The following is an 18,841-nucleotide window of genomic DNA, read 5'->3' on the forward strand; positions in this document are numbered from 1 at the left end:
AAAAAACTTCGACCCCCGGGACCTTCGGCGTGCAAGCCTAGTGTGATACCCACTCGACCACGGAGGTTATTGAAATATATAGAAATTGATTGCAAAGGAAGAACTTAGTAATGCTGTCCACAAAATTTGTGAAAGGACTCTGCTTTAACACAAATAAATTAACGAATTAAATCAAAGGACTCCGCTGTACGTACGTATCACGTATGTCTAGGTACTATTTTAGTATATTATGAAGACGAAGTAGACCGTCAGGTCACCTGTCCAGATACCAACCACGTCCGACTGTTCTTCGGTGTCCCACTTACTTATAGGTAGCAATGCTAGAGAAATCCTCTAGGGACCAAACTTTGAACGTGCTGTCCCAAGCACCTGTACAGAACGTTTGACTATTGCAAGCATCCAGACACCAAACCCAGCCTTCATGTGCCGGGTAGATCTGCTTGACGGCATTGGTGGTGTTGGGGGCACTGTCTGCCACGTTCCACACCCCGATAGACCGATCTCGGGACACGGAAATACACAGGCGATTGTTCTGAGAACGAGAGAGAGAGAGAGAGAGAGAGAGAGAGAGAGAGAGAGAGAGAGAGAGAGAGAGAGAGAGAGAGAGAGAGCGGGCGAGGTTTAGGACATTCTCTACTACCTAACCCTCATCGATCTATTAATGTTTGGGGTCAAATTCTCTCAAACTAAAATGGGGAACGATTTCACGCCTCAGGTTCAAATCGAATCCCTGGGTTTTTGACATAAGCCTAAATTCTCCAACAGGAAGTTACACGAGGGTGCAAACCTGGAAGGATGGGCAGAGACTGTAAATCCGAAGTTGTGGACCCGGGAAGAATCAGACCTGATTCCTATCCGATTCTTTCAGCTTCTCAGTCTTCTCATAAATGAACTGAATTTGTCTTCTGTCTCACATATAGGATCGGGGAAGTAAAGCAGAATTTCTCACAAGGCAATTTTCCCAACGCGAAACACGTCTGCGAAATGTTCTGGTATTGATTAGGCCAGAGATTAGCATTTACTTCCAATCTTGACCTGACCTTGTCTCTATTCTCTTTGGCTTCAAATCGATCATTTATTACTGTTTTTAGCCTTAGATCACTTGCGATCCGAAATGATTTAACTTTGTCTGGTGTTTCATCAGACAGTGCAAACAATTTGCAGTGCATTTCAGAACGCTGAAATCGTAGACTTCAGACCTCGTTCCCTTTTGTCTTGAGTTTCACACGAATAGATCAGTTGCGCTTACTTGGGTCATGTTTCAAAGTCATAGAGCAGAAAAATGAAGAACCAACGGAATTTTTCTTTTTCTTCTACGACTTTTAGATCCCGAGATAAATCGATTAAAAAAATGTCGGTAAATCGTGAACTTTGACGTCACGGCATACGCTCCCGTAGGCGATGACGTCACTTGCAAGCTAACTAGACTGGCACTTGATAGATTTTAAAATTAATTTTCATTACAGTAGACTAGCAAATTAAATAGGTATAACTCTCTATCTATCTAAGATCCAAGATTACTAAATTCCTACTCATTCGATTAAATAATCACATTTTCAGGCAAATGAAGACATAGTCATCAGCTATTTGACCGAGAGCTACCCGGCTTCTGTGATATTCCAAACGACGGAGTACAGTGCATTTGATGTGGCTTTGCTTTCTACTAACTGTGAGCTGAAACATGCCCTTGCTGCTAAGTTGAATCCAAATGAACCTCTTTTAGGTAAGATGTGTGCAGTATTTTGGACAGTTCGTCTTTGAATTTTAAATAGGTCTTTGGTCACGACGAAAAGAAAGAAAAAAGTAAAAATAGGTACTAGGGTTCTAAAAGTTCTAATTGAAAACACATGAAGATATTTCCATTTGAGGGCAAAAATCTCTTTTCAAGCTCAGCAGTCACTTTCAAATGCTTGATATCGTGCTTTGCACGATAAAGCACGATTTGCAAGCTTCGTGCAAGGTTCGTTCCAGGCAAATCTGCACGTCGTGCCCCGCCGGATAGATGTGTAACCCCCTTAAGTCTCGTTTTATACACTTTTCTGGAGTAGTTAATATAATATTATGAAAACTCTTTCCTGAGATTCTTTATTTTTTTATTGGAAAAGTCCACAAAGATGATGAAGGTGTTCCATTCATTCCGATCTGGAGCTAGTCGCTTCAGCTCCATATCATAGTTCTGGCATTCCATATCGGTCTCCACATCTCTTATGTACTTCTTCCTGAAGGTGCTAAGGAGGTAAAACTCGCAACTTCCTTCGCTCAATCATTCATTCCTTGTCGCCCAGTTAAATCTCGCCGCTTTGTGGTAATAGCTGGGGTTCTGGCATTATTCTAGATACGGACTCTGGTATTGTCCTCACTTGTCAACATTTACTGACGGTAAGATATAATACTGACTACCTGCCTTGGTGGCGTAGTGGTCAAGACGCTCGCCTGGTAAACAGGAGGGCGTGATTTCGATTCCAGCCGAGGCATGGAATTTTATTCTCATTTCGCCTCCGGCGTTAACCTCGCCTAGTGGTTCCCTTCCACTCAAAAGCCTATTATTTATGTTTGACTTGATAGAAAAAGAAGAGGGCACTGTAACTGTTGAGGTCTTGTCCCGAAAGCGAATAGATAAGAAAGACAGGATAGGAGAAAGCCCTTCCGAAAACGAACCTTATTTTTTTAGGATAAAATTAGCCCCGGGAGGGAATCGAACCCGCGAGCTAGCGCTTACAAGGCAGACGGGCAGACGCATAGTTATTAACACTTGTCCTCACAAGGCTGAGTACACCCCGTATTTCAAGCAGAGCCGCAAAAACTTTGACACAGCCGGGAATCGAATCCGGAAACTCCAGTGTGCATCGATAATAGTTATCGATTTCACAGTTCCTATACTATTTTTAGATTTTTAGCCGTAAGTTAACAAGGTACTTAGTCTCTTCTATTTTGACAGTATTTTCTGAAGGTACTCTTCTATTTTGACAGTATTTTCGTTCGTTGTTTACATTTGTCCAAGTGTTAATAACTACCAGAGGTTGGTCCGTAGGAGAACACACACATGTCTTTCTCTTTCAGTTTGTCTCAAGTGTTTAAATCAATACACGTCATGACAAGCAAACTAACAACCTTCTAAGCCCGGTTATTGGGCTCTGTCTCCCAACTTGATTTTCCAACCAGAGGTCTTTTGATAGAGCGTTATATCGACATTTGCACAATTTTCACTCGTTTAGACCTTGCGAAAATATCGCGTATACCTGCAACAATACACACAAAGCCCAAAGTGGCTGAAGTGTAAGGCAATCCTAACCTTGAGGGAAATGCTATACAAATACGAACAATCAGTCTAAAGACCACATTTGAAGACCAAATTTGGAAACATAGCGTATGTCCCGGGCTTGAAGACCATTCCTGACAAGTAGTTACCTACCTAGTTTTTCAGCGCCTTAAGTTTGCAGAACAAATTCTTTTGGCGCACCACGCTGCGCATAAGTAATTAACGTAATTTGAATAATTAATATGACAAGACTTAATTGAAAGTGGCCTAAGTGTTTACAATGATGGCTGTCGTCACTTCTACATGTTTGCAGAGCTATATAGTCACTGTTTACAATAAGCGCCTCACAATGACTATTGTGATTTTCGAGACATAGCCAATTAGAACAGGCTCGGAGAATTTTCTGGCTTAGCTGACGGGATTGAGATGTCCAGGCGGGTTCGATTACCGGGCGGGGCGGATTTTATCCTGCACGGATAATGTTCATTCTCGGAACGGCTGGCTTTCATTGTTTCCTAGTAATGAAGATTTACTATTAATTGCTACTAAATGTAATTACTCATCGTTTTTTCGTTAGAATATAAAATGGTCATATTATGACTAATGCCTTCCAAACAAACGGATTCTTTTTTTCTCAGAAAATGTCCGTTTTCCAGAAGTGTGACATTATTGTTCCATTTCAATTGAGAATGTATTCACCATGCCCCTAATTGAATTCAAACCATGATTTTTCTAGAATATAGTAGCATCAGTTCTAGATTCTAGAACACAATTGTTGGTTCTCATTTAACTTGGGGAAATTCAAATTGCGAAATACCCACTGGACCCTTTTCTAGGAAGAGCTTTCTAAGAAATTCAGGCTCTAGACTTTTCTAACCCTAGAAATTAGAAATACCGTCAATAGCTATTAATATGCTTTAAGTAAAAATGTAATAAATAAATGACAAATAAAATAAATAATACCTGTGTAATGCCTCCAGCCAGCCTAGTTAGCTTGGTTGGTAGCGCGTCTGTCTTGTAAGCGCTAGGTCGCGGTTACGATTCCCGCCCGGGCCGGACTTTAACCTGTTCGTTCTCGGAACGGCTTCCTTCTCTGTTCGATTTCGATAAGACCTTAGCAGTTACAGTTTCCTGTATCAAACCCTTAAAAAAAGTGTCCCCGTAAAGTGATCAAGATATTTCTCAACAAGGCAGAGAAGCTGATAAGAAAATGAATGAGAAAACTTGCGTATTGAAAACTTTACAGCCTTCTTGTTTTATAAGAGCTTTCAATTAAGGATGCTGTCTGTTCAGGGATTGAGAGGCATTCAGTGCTAAGTATCCTCTTGTGTGGAACACATCTCCAGAATTTTATACCATGGTAAGTCAGTCCCATACGCTAAGGCGGTCTGCACTTGTGAAACCTAAAGAATCACTGTGATTATGAATTCTTATTGCATGGTGTGTGACAAATAATATTTTGTGCTAAGAATTTTTTTATAAGAGGTTTGACAGAGGGAATTGTAACTGCTATGGTCTTATCGTCCCGAAATCGAAGAGAGAAGGAAGACAGGATAGGAAAAAGCCAATGAATTCTTATTGCATGGTGTGTGCCAAATAATATTTTGTGCTGAGAATTTTTTTTCTTTTTTTTTTAGGTTTGACAGAGGGAACTGTAACTGCTATGGTCTTATCGTCCCGAAATCGAAGAGAGAAGGAAGACAGGATAGGAGACCAGCCGTTCCGAGAACGAACATTATCCCATCAGGATAAAATCCGCCCCGGGCGGGAATCGAACCCGCGCAGAAAGCCAGCCGTTCCGAGAACGAACATTATCCCATCAGGATAAAATCCGCCCCGGGCGGGAATCGAACCCGGGTCTAGCGCCGTTCCGAGAACGAACATTATCCAGGATAAAATCCGCCCCGGGCGGGAATCGAACCCGCGGCCTAGCGCTTACCGCCTCGAGAACGAACATTATCCCATCAGGATAAAATCCGCCCCGGGCGGGAATCGAACCCGCGGCCTAGCGCTTACAAAAGACGCACTACCAACTAAGCTAACTAGGCTGGCACCAAGAATTTTAGGATGTTAAATTGGTTAAAGTCTACTTGATTTTATTGGAAACTCTGAAAAATTATGAATACCCGAACACCATGAATAATTAGGGAATAGGGTATTTATTTTGTGGCAGGGCTGAACGTCTGAAGACCATCTTCAGAATTTTTTACATGGTTTTACTTAACTTGAGATCTCTGTTTGTAATTTTGTTTGTTTGTTTGTTTGTTTGTTTGTTTGGGTCAAATCTTGTAACTAAAATTTGGGCCACTTCCACTGGTCCGATTGACCTAAATTTTGGGTAAGTTATGTATCTTGGACGACAATAGAATATTTCGTGGAATTTGACCCCCCCGTTTTGTGGTCATATGTAATATCCCATTAACGGCTGGAGATAGAGAGCTCGAAAAAAATATGTATTTCATGAATTTGGACCCTCATTATGGGCATATCTATAGAATAAGCCCAAACAGCTTTATACAGGGTGTACCGGATCATACTTTCACTGATTTTGTAGGTCATATTTGTTGTGTTCTTTACTTATCTTTCATTGCACTAAGAGTTACTTACTCTCTTATAAGACGCTAGTCATTTGTAATCAAGAGTCTAATTATTGCACCTTGAATAGGAATGCGGGCACAGAGCCGAAATTGGGCCCCAGGAAAACCAAGTTTTTCCTCTTCTTCAACAAAACCTACACAAAGCCAGCCTAGTTAGCTTAGTTGGTAGTGCGTCTGCCTTGTAAGCGCTAGGCCGCGGGTTCGATTCCCGCCCGGGGCGGATTTACCTAGTGTGGACAATTAGACATAAGTGTGGACGCTGCTTTAAGTAGGGTCCAAACTTATGTTGAAATGGTGGACGATAATGTTGTACAACAATGCTTCCTAAATGTGGACACTGGACATGATACACATGATACAACAAGTGTATAAGTTATTTTCTATCGCTATCAATATGGACCTTCACAAAGTTGCAGAGGCATCCATCAAGGAGATACATCTTCCTCCTCTTCTTCTTCTTATGTTTGGGCTTCATCTTTTTTTGCTTCTTCTTCTTCTTCTTCTTCTGCTGCTTCCTCTTCTCCTGATTCTTCTGCAGCTTCTTTTTCTCCTTCCTCTTTTTTCGCTTCTTCTGCTTCCTCCTCTTCTTCTGCTTTGGATTCTTCTGCTTCTTTTGCTTATTCTTCTTCTGTTTCTTCGGCTTCTTGACGTCCAAAGTCAGGTTTCGTGTTGACGGGTTGCGGTAAGATCTGATGATTCATCACTATCGGTCAGGGCCAGGAACTTTCAGTGATTCGGGAGATGAAAGAGTGTGTGTAGCACTGTGTACTGATTATTGGTCTTCCCGAAAAGGAAACTACCCACAGAGGTTATGGTTGGGAGTAATGGCTGGATTACAAGAAAAATTCAGTTAGTTTCTATTGGATTTGTAGATGTAAGCGCATTTTGTTCAACTGAACTGGTATGTTCCTGGACGCCAGCGATGTTTACATAAGGTCAATAAAAACATGCAATAGCAACCAAGATAATCCTGGACATAACTAATACTCAGGAGGCAGATGACAGAAAAATTCGTGAAGCAAATAATCGTAGACGCAACCCACAATGCACATTAATAACCCCCTAATCTCTGGCCTGAGCCGCTGTCCATAATTACATGTTAAACGAGATCTGATGATTCATCACTATCGGTCAGGGCCCAGGGACTTTCAGTGATTCGGGAGATGAAAGAGTGTGTGTAGCACTGTGTACTGATTATTGGTCTTCCTGAAAAGGAAAGTACCCACAGAGGTTATGGTTGGGAGTAATGGCTGGATTACAAGAAAAATTCAGTTAGTTTCTATTGCGTTAGATGTAAGCGCATTTTGTTCAACTGAACTGGTATGTTCCTGGACGCCAGCGATGTTTACATAAGGTCAATAAAAACATGCAATAGCAATCAAGATAATCCTGGACATAACTAATACTCAGGAGGCAGATGACAGAAAAATTCGTGGAGCAAATAATCGTAGACGCAACCCACAATGCACATTAATAACCCCCTAATCTCTGGCCTGAGCCGCTGTCCATAATTACATGTTAAACCATCACAATTTGAAACATGTTAGATTTAATTATCTCAACAATATACTGTTCTTATAGGACTTCCAATCCGAGGCTCAAGGTGTTCATTTAGCATAAGCTGAACACGTGAAGCGTATACCTGTGTATGAACACCGGCATATAACGCACAGACCCATTAAAATAATTATGGGTGGGAACTTGATCCTGGGTGAATCCAAAGTGAATATATCTCAATGAAGCGGTTGAAATGCGACCTGAAAATTCGCTTGAATTGCATGTGCAAAATAATCATACAGGTGGATGGAATTTTCGAAGATTAATATTTCAATATCGGTTTAATCTAGTTTGAAAGTTCAGGTTTTACATGGACTAAATGCATTGAAGAATCATAATCATGAACCAATCATTAACGAATTGAGATCGTGAACTTTCAAACATATGCAACTCCTCTGCACCTGCAAGAAGTGGCCACTATAATCTCGAACTTGCAACATTTTGCAAGTCCGATATCCGCCCTAAAATCAAAATAGGTCTGTGTGATCCACCCTAAAATCAGAATCGATCTTAGACTGCATGGCGACTCCATGAATTCAGCAATATTGTAGAGAATGTAGTCAATGTAGACTGTAGAGGAATTCATAACATGATATCTCTGTATCGAACCTATTGGAAATGAAGTACCCAACCTTCGAGATATGTACTTATTGGCGACTCCATGAATTCAGCAATATTGTAGAGAATGTAGTAAATGTAGACTGTAGAGGAATTCATAACATGATATCTCTGTATCGAACCTATTGGAAATGAAGTACCCAACCTTCGAGATATGTACTTACATAGTACTACTAGTGCCTACAGTAACCGTGATTCCTAATGTAGGCATATCGCCATCTATTACAGAACTTTAATGGTTCTAATGTAATTGTAATGTAATGTAATGTAATTTCTTTATTGGCAAAATATATACATTTAGTACAGAGAATCTTAGACAATGATAAAAAGAAAGAGATTAAATCCCAGTAATAATTTAATTAAAAAAGTCAATACCGAAATGTGCTTTAAAAAAATACTAGGTTTTTCACTCTTTCTGTTTTTTTATCTCATTCATTCTCTTTTTCGCTATTCTTCAGTTGCCTTACTACCCACACTAAGAGGATCCTACTAGTTCCTCTTGTATTGTGGGATAGTGGGATAATGCCAGCCTAGTTAGCTTAGTTGGTAGTGCGTCTGCCTTGTAAGCGCTAGGCCACGGGTTCGATTCCCGCCCGGGGCGGATTTTATCCTGATGGGGTAATGTTCGTTCTCGGAACGGCTGGCTTTCTCCTATCCTGTCTTCCTTCTCTCTTCGATTTCGGGACGATAAGACCATAGCAGTTACAGTTCCCTCTGTCAAACCTCTTAAAAAAAAAAAAACCTACGTCAATAGTTTGAAGAGACGCCCGGCATAAATCAACACGGAACAGAGTTTTGATGTTTTACTGATTTTTTTTTTTTTTTTTTTTTTTTTTTTTTTTTTTTATTTTATGTTAAAATTTTTTTTAGTAATAAATACAATAATATGAGTAAGGGAGTGCCTACCTAGATATAGTTACTTAATGGTTGGGGCCACGAACCAAGCCGAAACCAGACTCAAGTTCAATATAGGACTTACCTTCACTGGTTAACTTCATACACAAAAAGTCCACTCCGAGTCGTAGGGGCAAACAGCCCTAAAGGATGGGTTAAGCTACTACGAATCTATCTGCACTGGTAGTGGTGCCCATAGGCTGATTTTTGGGATCCTTTGTAATGAACATAAGAGAGGTATTTGAGTCCAATGGGTTCAGATTAGAACTTCTTCAAAACCCAGTATAGGCGTGTTAATAGCACCGAATTGACCAAAGCTTGCAGTTTGAATATCAATTTAATGAGTAACATAATGCGATGACGATGTTCGCAAGAAGCTCGAAAATTCTTTGAGAACAAAATGATGTCAGCTTTGTTTTTAGAAAGATTTTTTTGTTCCCGTTTGGGAAATTTAAATTCAAAACATGAAATTTGATGTCACTTTTCACAGATAGGTTTTAAATGGCTGATTTGAGACGAATTTGAATAAGAAACCAATATTGAGTTGTACGACAATAGTACAATTCCAATTTTCTTAGTAGCTCATCAATATTCTAGAAATGTACTTCTAAATTGATTTTTTTCACATCCTAAATATGTTTTGTGGTTTTGAACCCATGCATTATTCTCCGATCTAAGAACGCTTCAAACCAAACCGTTTCAGAAACAACCGTAGATTGGTAGGTAAGTAGAAAATTTATGACCGTGTGTTAAGCTCAGAGCATGTCACTTCTCAATGGGTATCACAATCACAGCATGACTATCACCTGCCTTGGCATAAGTTTCCTCACATTATTGAAAGGATATACCTCACAACGAGAGGATATACGGAACTTGTTGGTATTTTTGTTCGGAAAAAAAAACTCCAAGATCGATAGAATTCGAAGAGTTCCTTATGACAAAGTTCCTGATTGACATAATTCCGGCTTGTACATGTAGAACGATGACGCTATTTACATAACATAGAAGTATAATGCAAGTGACAAACAGATCTAATGGTCAGGCGGAACTTGGGAAGAACTTGTGAATGTTTTTATTGCTGATGGAAATGTCCTGAGTATAATCAAGCCACCTGGGTAGACTGGCGTGATGGACGAGTTGAAGAAAACATCGCTCGTATAATGCAAGTGACAAACAGATCTAATGGTCAGGCGGAACTTGGGAAGAACTTGTGGATGTTTTTATTGCTGATGGAAATGTCCTGAGTATAATCAAGCCACCTGGGTAGACTGGCGTGATGGACGAGTTGAAGAAAACATCGCTTGATTTAATCGTTAAATCCATGTTACAGGGTTAGGCAGATCGTCCGATATTCGTGGGATTAACCAGATGGCGATTTCACGCCAAAACTGTGTGGCGTAAAAGGAACAAAATGTGGTTTAAAAGAAACAGTGTGTGGCGTAAAAGGAATAAGTCCGTGTCAACCAGGCCGTTTGCCTCAAAAGATGTCAATTTATCAATGTCACCAACAACGCAAAAGGTCTTTCTTTTGACGTGCACTATAAATTGCAATACTTGGTCATTTTATTCTTCTGGGAGCAGAGGGTTTCTGCTTCTTGAGGTGTCGTTTATTCTCTCCTTGGAGGACTGATCTCAGGTGATCTTAATTTGCCTCAAAAGATGTCAATTTATCAATGTCACCAACAACGCAAAAGGTCTTTCTTTTGACGTGCACTATAAATTGCTATACTTAGTCATTTTATTCTTCTGGGAGCAGAGGGTTTCTGCTTCTTGAGGTGTCGTTTATTCTCTCCTTGGAGGACTGATCTCAGGTGATCTTAGTATGTATGCAGGCATTGATGGCCTTGTCAAAGGTATATTTATTCCACTATACCTTACTATTATTGAAATTTGTAACCTTTGATGTGTATCTTTAGCTTGTCTTCTAATACAGCTTCCACATTTGGATCTGCAAACGATGACACAGTACACGAACTTTTTATGCATCCAGTATTGTTCGGCCACCAGTTCGTATGCTTTTACTTGGCTTGTTATCCAAGTTGGCAAATAGTTGGAGGACAAAGTGGTAATGTCCGGCCCATATCAATGAGACACCTCAGACATTTTGTCCCAACAGCGTCATTCTGGTTGTTCAAAGAAATCTCGTACCAGGGGCGGCTACGCAGGATCAACGAGTGAAAATATACTGTTTCATTCCTCAGTGTCAAACAAGGCCCCAATTCTAATGCCAAAGAAAGCCTGCTATAACAAAAACGTAACAAACAAACGAAATAACGATAAAAAGCATTTCAGTTTCTTGTGCGCGGTTTATAACGTAATGACCGATGAAAGAGTTACAGCAAAATCGTTTTTGGAGTTGAGTTCTTCGACGATATGCTGTTTATGGTTCTTTGTTCCGTTGAGTACGTCCCTGTCATGTTGCACACAACTTTGGAGAAAAAATTGAATACAAATATTTCACTTTCTCAACAAAATTTCACTGTTTACGAGGACACAACATTCCACAAGGTAGGTATTTGAAGATACCCATCTTTCTATAGGAATTTGCCATTCACTATTACCAACAACACCTTCGCTCAGTTAGCATTATAAAAGGCAGAAAAATGTGCAATCTAACTATAAACTTACCTCTAATGGCATATTGTAAAGAATTCCTTCGCGGAATGCGCCAATTTAGCACTCATCTTAACTGGTCACAAACATTACGTATCGGACATATGGTATGTTTAACATACCTCTGAATCTCACGATATTGTTCCGCAGATAATTACTCATTTTTGTGACGTCACAACTCCCCTGATTAGCATGATGGACATGAGCCGGGGTTTTACTTGCCTTCATAAGAATGATTTGTTTCATGTGTGTGAGGTTTACGTCAGTGAAAATTGAATTTCTTGAAAATTATGTAATACAGGGTCATACTCGTACCTTGAGTTAATTCTAATGGGAGTTGTCTAGTTGACTTGAAGATGATTTATAACCAAGGCAGGAGATCGGCGCTCTTATTCTTTGATATGCATTTCGCATTTGAATGTGTTAAGTCTGGAGTTGACAAGTGATCAATGAAATCCACGTTTCCTTGTGCTGCAATGACAATTTCTGAAAAAGCAAAAAAAAAAAAGACGAAATAAAACTGAAGTGTCGTATCACTAGGGCGCGTTTTCCTAGAAGAACACAATACATGTGTATAGATACGGCGGGCAGTACATTATACGCTCAGCGTATTACATCGGTCACTCAAATCAGATCATAGTGATATAGGGCTTAAATAACCCGTGATCCTGCTTTTACCGTCGTCACGTCTCGTCGTTTTTATAATCGGGTTCAAGTTTTTGAACACTTGTTAGAAAGACCTGGAGTGTCCTGGAGGTTTAGTGTATCAAACACGATTATCGGTTGGGTGTACGGTCGCTTTCCATGTTCGCATAACACCCCGTAGGCATCATGAACTACACCGCACCGAGCAGTACACTTGTCCAAATTACAAGTGCAGTCTGCGGTGATGTAACGTTCAAGGCCAAGCTCATTACAGCGGTCAGCATATGTACAGATCCCGCGGCGAGAGAGATTTAGGATTTGATTTGCATCGAAGATAAGCTATAAATAGAATGGCTACCAATGACCCAAGAGTAACCAGACTATGGGAACTCTTCAAGATGAAAACCTCGTTAGTGACGACACTTCAAGGATTTGTTTTCAAAAGAGACCCTCGACCCACCTGCGGGTGCGGTGATACCCTAACCGTGGACCATATATTATTGATTTGCATCGAAGATAAGCTATAAATAGAATGGCTACCATTGACCCAAGAGTAACCAGACTATGGGAACTCTTCGAGATGAAAACCTCGCTAGTGACGACACTTCAAGGATTTGTTTTCAAAAGAGACCCTCGACCCACCTGCGGGTGCGGTGATACCCTAACCGTGGACCATATATTTAATTGCCACACACATCTACAAATACGCTCCTCCCTCCCCTCACCACCAGCCCTCGATAACAACCCTGCCAAAATCGATTCGGCCTTAATGTACCTGAAGGCCATTGGACTATATACTAAGATCTAGGTAAACAGGGGACGGCGCGAACGACACAAGAGTGTTAAAGCGCCTAGAACTAGAAAAAAAAGGATTTGTTGAGCCTTCAGTAAAGAGCGATCAACAGGAGAATCTACATATTGTGCCAGCCACTCAAAATTAGACGGTCTGACAGACCTAGATCTGTCAGACCGTCTGAGAGACCGCGGACTGAAGCTTTTTCCGTCACTGACGGTCAAAGCGTGGATGGTGGGTATAAGAAAGTTCAATGACAGCGAAAGCTACTTTGTTGAAAACTGAAGATCACCCATTTTGCTGATCATTTCGAGTTGCCGATTTGTTGTTGGTAGTACCAAAATCAAGATTACAATGATAATTGTATTGTCAGGATGAGAGCTAACCTCTACAATCTAAGAGACAACAACTACAATCTACAATCTAAGAGACAACAACAAGCCACTATATACTAAGATCTAGGTAAACAGGGGACGGCTCGAACGACACAAGAGTGTTAAAGCGCCTAAATAGAAAAAAAAGGATTTGTTGAGCCTTCAGTAAAGAGCGATCAACAGGAGAATCTACATAATTATTGTGCCAGCCACTCAAAATTAGACGGTCTGACAGACCTAGATCTGTCAGACCGTCTGAGAGACCGCGGACTGAAGCTTTTTCCGTCACTGACGGTCAAAGCGTGGATGGCGGGTATAAGAAATTTCAATGACAGCGAAAGCTACTTTGGTGAAAACTGAAGATCACCCATTTTGCTGATCATTTCGAGTTGCCGATTTGTTGTTGGGAGTACCAAAATCAAGATTACGATGATAATTGTATTGTCAGGATGAGAGCTAACCTCTACAATCTAAGAGACAACAACTACAATCTACAATCTAAGAGACAGCTATAAGATCGTACCTTGAGTTAATTCGCATGGGAATTGTCTAGTTGACTTGAAGATGATTTATAACCAAGGCAGGAGATCGGCGCTCTTATTCTTTGATATGCATTTGAATGTGTTAAATCTGGAGTTGAAAAGTGATCAATGAAATCCACGTTTCCTTGTGCTGCAATGACAATTTCTGAAAAAGCAAAAAAAAGACGAAATAAAACTGAAGTGTCGTATCACTAGGGCGCGTTTTCCTAGAAGAACACAATACATGTGTATAGTGTATAGATACGGCGGGGAGTACATTGCTACATTGTACGCTCAGTCGCTCAGCGTATTACATCGGTCACTTAAATCAGATCATAGGACATGATCAAAACAGGAATCCAAGCCTTCATCGATGATTTTAAGTTGAGCTTCGAGTATTTCATAGCTTTTTGCAAATCTGGAATTTAAAGATGACACATCCCCAAATCCCCATACTGTGGATTTCAGTCGAAAAGATAATCTGTTTTTCAAATGATGCATAATGAAATTTGTGTAAAATGTTTTAAATTCCTTGATGAGATTGTCATCATTTGTCTCTACCCTGTTGACTTGTAAGTTTGTAAAATTCCTGCCCACCATATTGTGTTCTGCAATTGCATCAATCAAAAGTTCAAGAGTTCTTTGTTCTAAGGTTTTCTTCCCACGTTTAGCATCGCATGTACCGTTAGAATAAGACTGGTTACCATTGAATTTGACGGCCATGGTCCTCATCAGTGATAAAAATGACAGCTGACTTTCAATAAAGAAAACTTTCGTACGTCATCTTGCGTGTTCTAACGGGAATCAATCTCCGTGGGACGAATATGCGAAACAGTTCTATTTGTGTACTCGTGATTAAGAGACATCTAATGAGGTGGACACAGTTTCTGGAGGTTCTCATTTGATAGCTGTCAGTAAACGAAAGAGCATTTGGTCACATATCCTTTCAATTAGCTGTAGATATTGAAATAAAAACCAAATAACTTATCAAGATTAAAAGTTATCTTCCTTGGAATAATAACCCTGTATTACTTCAGGTTTTCCTAGGAAGGTTTAATCCTAATTTTATTGTTTTCATTCACTGCCTTAGAAAATTGAGCACTAGTATTTTACAATTTTGAATTTGAGCTTAATAGTGTTTAATTGTTCATGCTTAAGAGTATTTTAATTAATCCCAGATCATTATACACGAGTTGAGTTATAAATAGAGTTAATTTTGGAATTTCCATCACAATTCAAGGTAAGATTTTATAAGCATACCTTAACCATAATTATTTTCCTTAATAATTAAACAATTAAAATAATAATTATAAATAAATGAACATTTTATACTTGGGCTGCCTACTGAATTGATTCATATTAGTATTAGTATTAATAGTGCTTTATTTATTCATATTTTTAACAGTAGGTACAATATTACAATAGTAATAAATACAATAATATGAGTAAGGGAGTGCCTACCTAGATATAGTTACTTAATGGTTGGGGCCACGAACCAAGCCGAAACCAGACTCAAGTTCAATATAGGACTTACCTTCACTGGTTAACTTCATACACAAAAAGTCCACTCCGAGTCGTAGGGGCAAACAGCCCTAAAGGATGGGTTAAGCTACTACGAATCTATCGCACTGGTTAGTGGGCCTCCATATAGGTCTGATTTTGGGATCTCTTTGTAACTGAACATAAGAGAGGATTTTGAGCCAATGGGTTTCAGATTTGAACTTCTGTCAAACAGACACTTGGTCGTGTTAATAGCACGCATGAATTGACCCAAGCTTGGCAGTTGATTATCAATTTTAATGAGAACATATGCATGACGATGTTCGCAAGAAGGCTCGAAATACGACAAATGACACTTATGTTAATTTTTTTGCGTTCCCATTAGATTCAACCATAAAATAAAAAATAGTCAATTATACTACAGATAGATTTGCTGATATGTGAGACAAATGATAAGAAACATATTTTATATATCACATAGATACATTCCATATCTCTTTGATCCATCATATTTGGGTAGTACAATTTCCAATATTCTTAGTCTACCTATCATCAATAATTGAATCCACTTCTAAATTGAAACGTTCTTCACATCATACCACACACAATATGTCTCGCCGTTGGAACCCGCATCTATTCTCCGATCTAAGACGGCTCAAACTCAAACCGTTCTCAGCAAAACAACCGGTAGATTGGGTAGGTAAGTAGAAAATTTATGACCGTGTGTTTTAAGCTCAGGAGCATGTCACTTCTCTCAATGGGTATCACAATCACAGCATGACTATCACCTGCCTTGGCATAAGTTTCTACTACTGTACACTAGTAATGACCAATCTCTCACAAGTTGTAAGACAAGTGTCTAGTGTTTTCTCGAGACTGACTGCACCGAAACAAAGTAAGTAAAGGACCAAAAAATTTGGCTCAATTCGGAAAATCGAGCCTAATCCTCTCCTCGATGCTCGTATAATACCCACTATGTGCTCATTTTAAAAACAACACTGGATAATTAGATAGACAGCAATCAATCAGATTTCAACATTTGGAACAAAATGGTTTTCCGTTAAGCGTTAAGAAAACAATCTTGAAGGTGACCGGAACGTTCTAAGAAATAAACAGTCCTAAATTGATATTCCTCATGGGAGACCACACTTACAATCTAAATTAATAAAAGTAACGAGGTATCACACACGTATCCTACATTATACACACACATTCTAGAAAAGAACTTGACAAACGTGTCAATAAAATAAAAAAAGTGCTACAAAAAATCAGCACAAATTCACACGCAAATAGACATTGTCATGTGAAGTGGATGAAAAAAATCAGCACAAATTTTGCAGGAGACATTGTCATCTGAAGTATCTACTGACAGTGCTTGGCAGTGTTGAGGAAAATGTGTGTATATTTTAAGCAATAAACTATCTCGTAGTATCTCATGTAGGTTTAGTTACCTCAGTAGTTGAGCACACTTCACTTTCAGACAGATTTAGATTTTAGTCTGAAGTGTGGCATTACTCGTAGTGTATTTAGCCTAGGGCTGTATGACTCACTTCTAGTCATAACTATTAGCAGGTTAACATATTCAAATGAACTGGGAACTCGTACATTATTAGTAGGTATGAACTTTGTTCCAAGTTCCAAGATGGGAATATCAGAGTTTAGATTTTGTAAAATGAAATGGGAAAATTTGATCGATATTTCCTCTCTAGAAATACATTAAAGTAGTAAAATACAACAATATCATGTTGAAAATGAGGAGCTTTTCCAAAGACATCTAATCAACTTTCAGTGGACTCTGCAAAATGGAAAACGGCAAAGGACCAAAATGGAGGAAAATGTTTGCTATTTTAATTCATATCAGAATTCAGTTGTATTTTCATCAGGAAATTAACTTGGGGATAGGTATATCGCTCAAAACTTATTTAAATGTAAAATTTGAAAACTAACCATCAGAGATTTCTAAATCATTGATGAGGAAATCGAAATCTTTCATTAAAAGATTATATCACGCAGGGTAACACGTTCACATAAGGTCATTGAAATACCTACTTTTACATAAAATGTATTGTTATAAATGTTTATTGTTCTTCCATCTCCAATTGATATCAAATAAACATAAACTTAACCCACGGGTTGCTTCCAATTTCCATAGACCAAGCTATATCCCGACCATATCGCCACATGTGTTCTTGGAATGACATAAACGATGAGATCACAAACTATTTATTGTTAAAACTTCAATTTCAGTACTCGAGTCTGAAATCATAATGGTCAAAGTAAATTGGCCATTTTTATAGCAATAAAATTATATGTTCTAGGAAGCGGACGTCTTTTTAATTTGTAATTCTCTTTTTTGTTACCCTCCCAAAGTTTGCCTGGAAGTACATCTTTGCAAGTTTAATTAAAATGCACTTTGTTGGTCTACTCTGAGGCCATAAATCAAAAATATCTCACTTCCACGCTCAGAAGTTCATTTAACATTTCACATATCCAATTCCTAATGACGATGATATCTGAAACCAACTAGATTTAGTTATTTAAAACCATGAAGTTGAGATCTCATTGAGAGAATTATGAAGGCCGATGTATGTCTCTCCCACTTGTGAAGTGACGGTAGTGGATGAACCATGCTGAACCATTCAAAGTCGGAAGTCATCAAGCATCAAAATCAAGTTGATTCCTTCTTGCATAGCCTTTGAGCACCGACCAATAACTGCGGTAAAGGTGGAGGCTTTCGTTAAAAGCAGCAACGATGTGGAGATTTGACGGTTAACATGATCAAAACAGGAATCCAAGCTTTCATCGATGATTTTAAGTTGAGCCTCGAGTATTTCATAGCTTTTTGCAAATCTGGAATTTAAAGATGACACATCCCCAAATCCCCATACTGTGGATTTCAGTCGAAAAGATAAGAGAATTAAAAAATAGTGTAATAAGAGAAGCGCTTACATACTGCAATGTACCTCTGTCATGCCACTAATGCCACTATCATAAATTTCAAATCTCGGAGAAAGCAAAGCGCGAGCTCACGACGAAACTTTCTTTTGCCAACAACGATAATGATCAGCAGAACTCACCTAAATTCCGCTAAAGACTTCATTAGATATTAATTAATTACAAGCAGCCTCCAGCTGTGAGCTTTGATATGCCACGGACTTTATGTTTTATGATGACTCAGTCTTCTGGAATTTTGCTTATCTTTTGCTCTTACGGGACGAGACTTGTAGACGTCTATGTACTCTACGTATTAGTAAGTCTGAAGCTATGTCCACACATAGTCGACGGCCGTCAATCGACGAGGTGAATCTATGCTGTCAAGGCAGTGTGCGTTTTCAGTCGACATCGATTGACAGCCGTTGACTATTGTGGACACAGCTTAGGGCGCGATGCACACTAGTGAAACGCGTTTCACGAAACCCGTACTTGAGGTTAACACAGAGCAGTGCACACTGGTGAAACCGAGTTCCATG

At 39.3% G+C, this 18,841-nt stretch overlaps 1 protein-coding gene and 1 long non-coding RNA gene across 3 annotated transcripts in view; one reads left to right on the forward strand and one right to left on the reverse strand.

The window, feature by feature from the left end:
* Positions 1–4,525: 4,525 nt before the first annotated feature.
* Positions 4,526–18,841, forward strand: part of LOC103514417 (ion transport peptide-like) — a 58,580-nt gene continuing 44,264 nt past the window's right edge. The window contains exon 1 of one of the 2 annotated variants that reach the window (XM_026827392.1): positions 4,526–4,619. In XM_026827392.1, coding sequence (XP_026683193.1) covers positions 4,617–4,619 — 3 coding nt within the window. In that variant the 5' untranslated portion in view covers positions 4,526–4,616. The remainder of the gene's footprint in view (positions 4,620–18,841) is intronic. The other variant, XM_026827391.1, reaches the window with a different exon arrangement.
* Positions 6,962–18,841, reverse strand: part of LOC103514416 — a 78,150-nt gene continuing 66,270 nt past the window's right edge. Inside the window, exons 5-6 of the long non-coding RNA XR_003392933.1 lie at positions 11,854–12,024; positions 6,962–7,062 (exon numbers count right to left, since the gene is read on the reverse strand). This is a non-coding gene — a long non-coding RNA (uncharacterized LOC103514416). The remainder of the gene's footprint in view (positions 7,063–11,853; positions 12,025–18,841) is intronic.

Source organism: Diaphorina citri, unplaced genomic scaffold (assembly GCF_000475195.1).
Source record: "Diaphorina citri unplaced genomic scaffold, Diaci psyllid genome assembly version 1.1 scaffold1137, whole genome shotgun sequence".
Classification (NCBI taxonomy): domain Eukaryota; kingdom Metazoa; phylum Arthropoda; class Insecta; order Hemiptera; family Psyllidae; genus Diaphorina; species Diaphorina citri.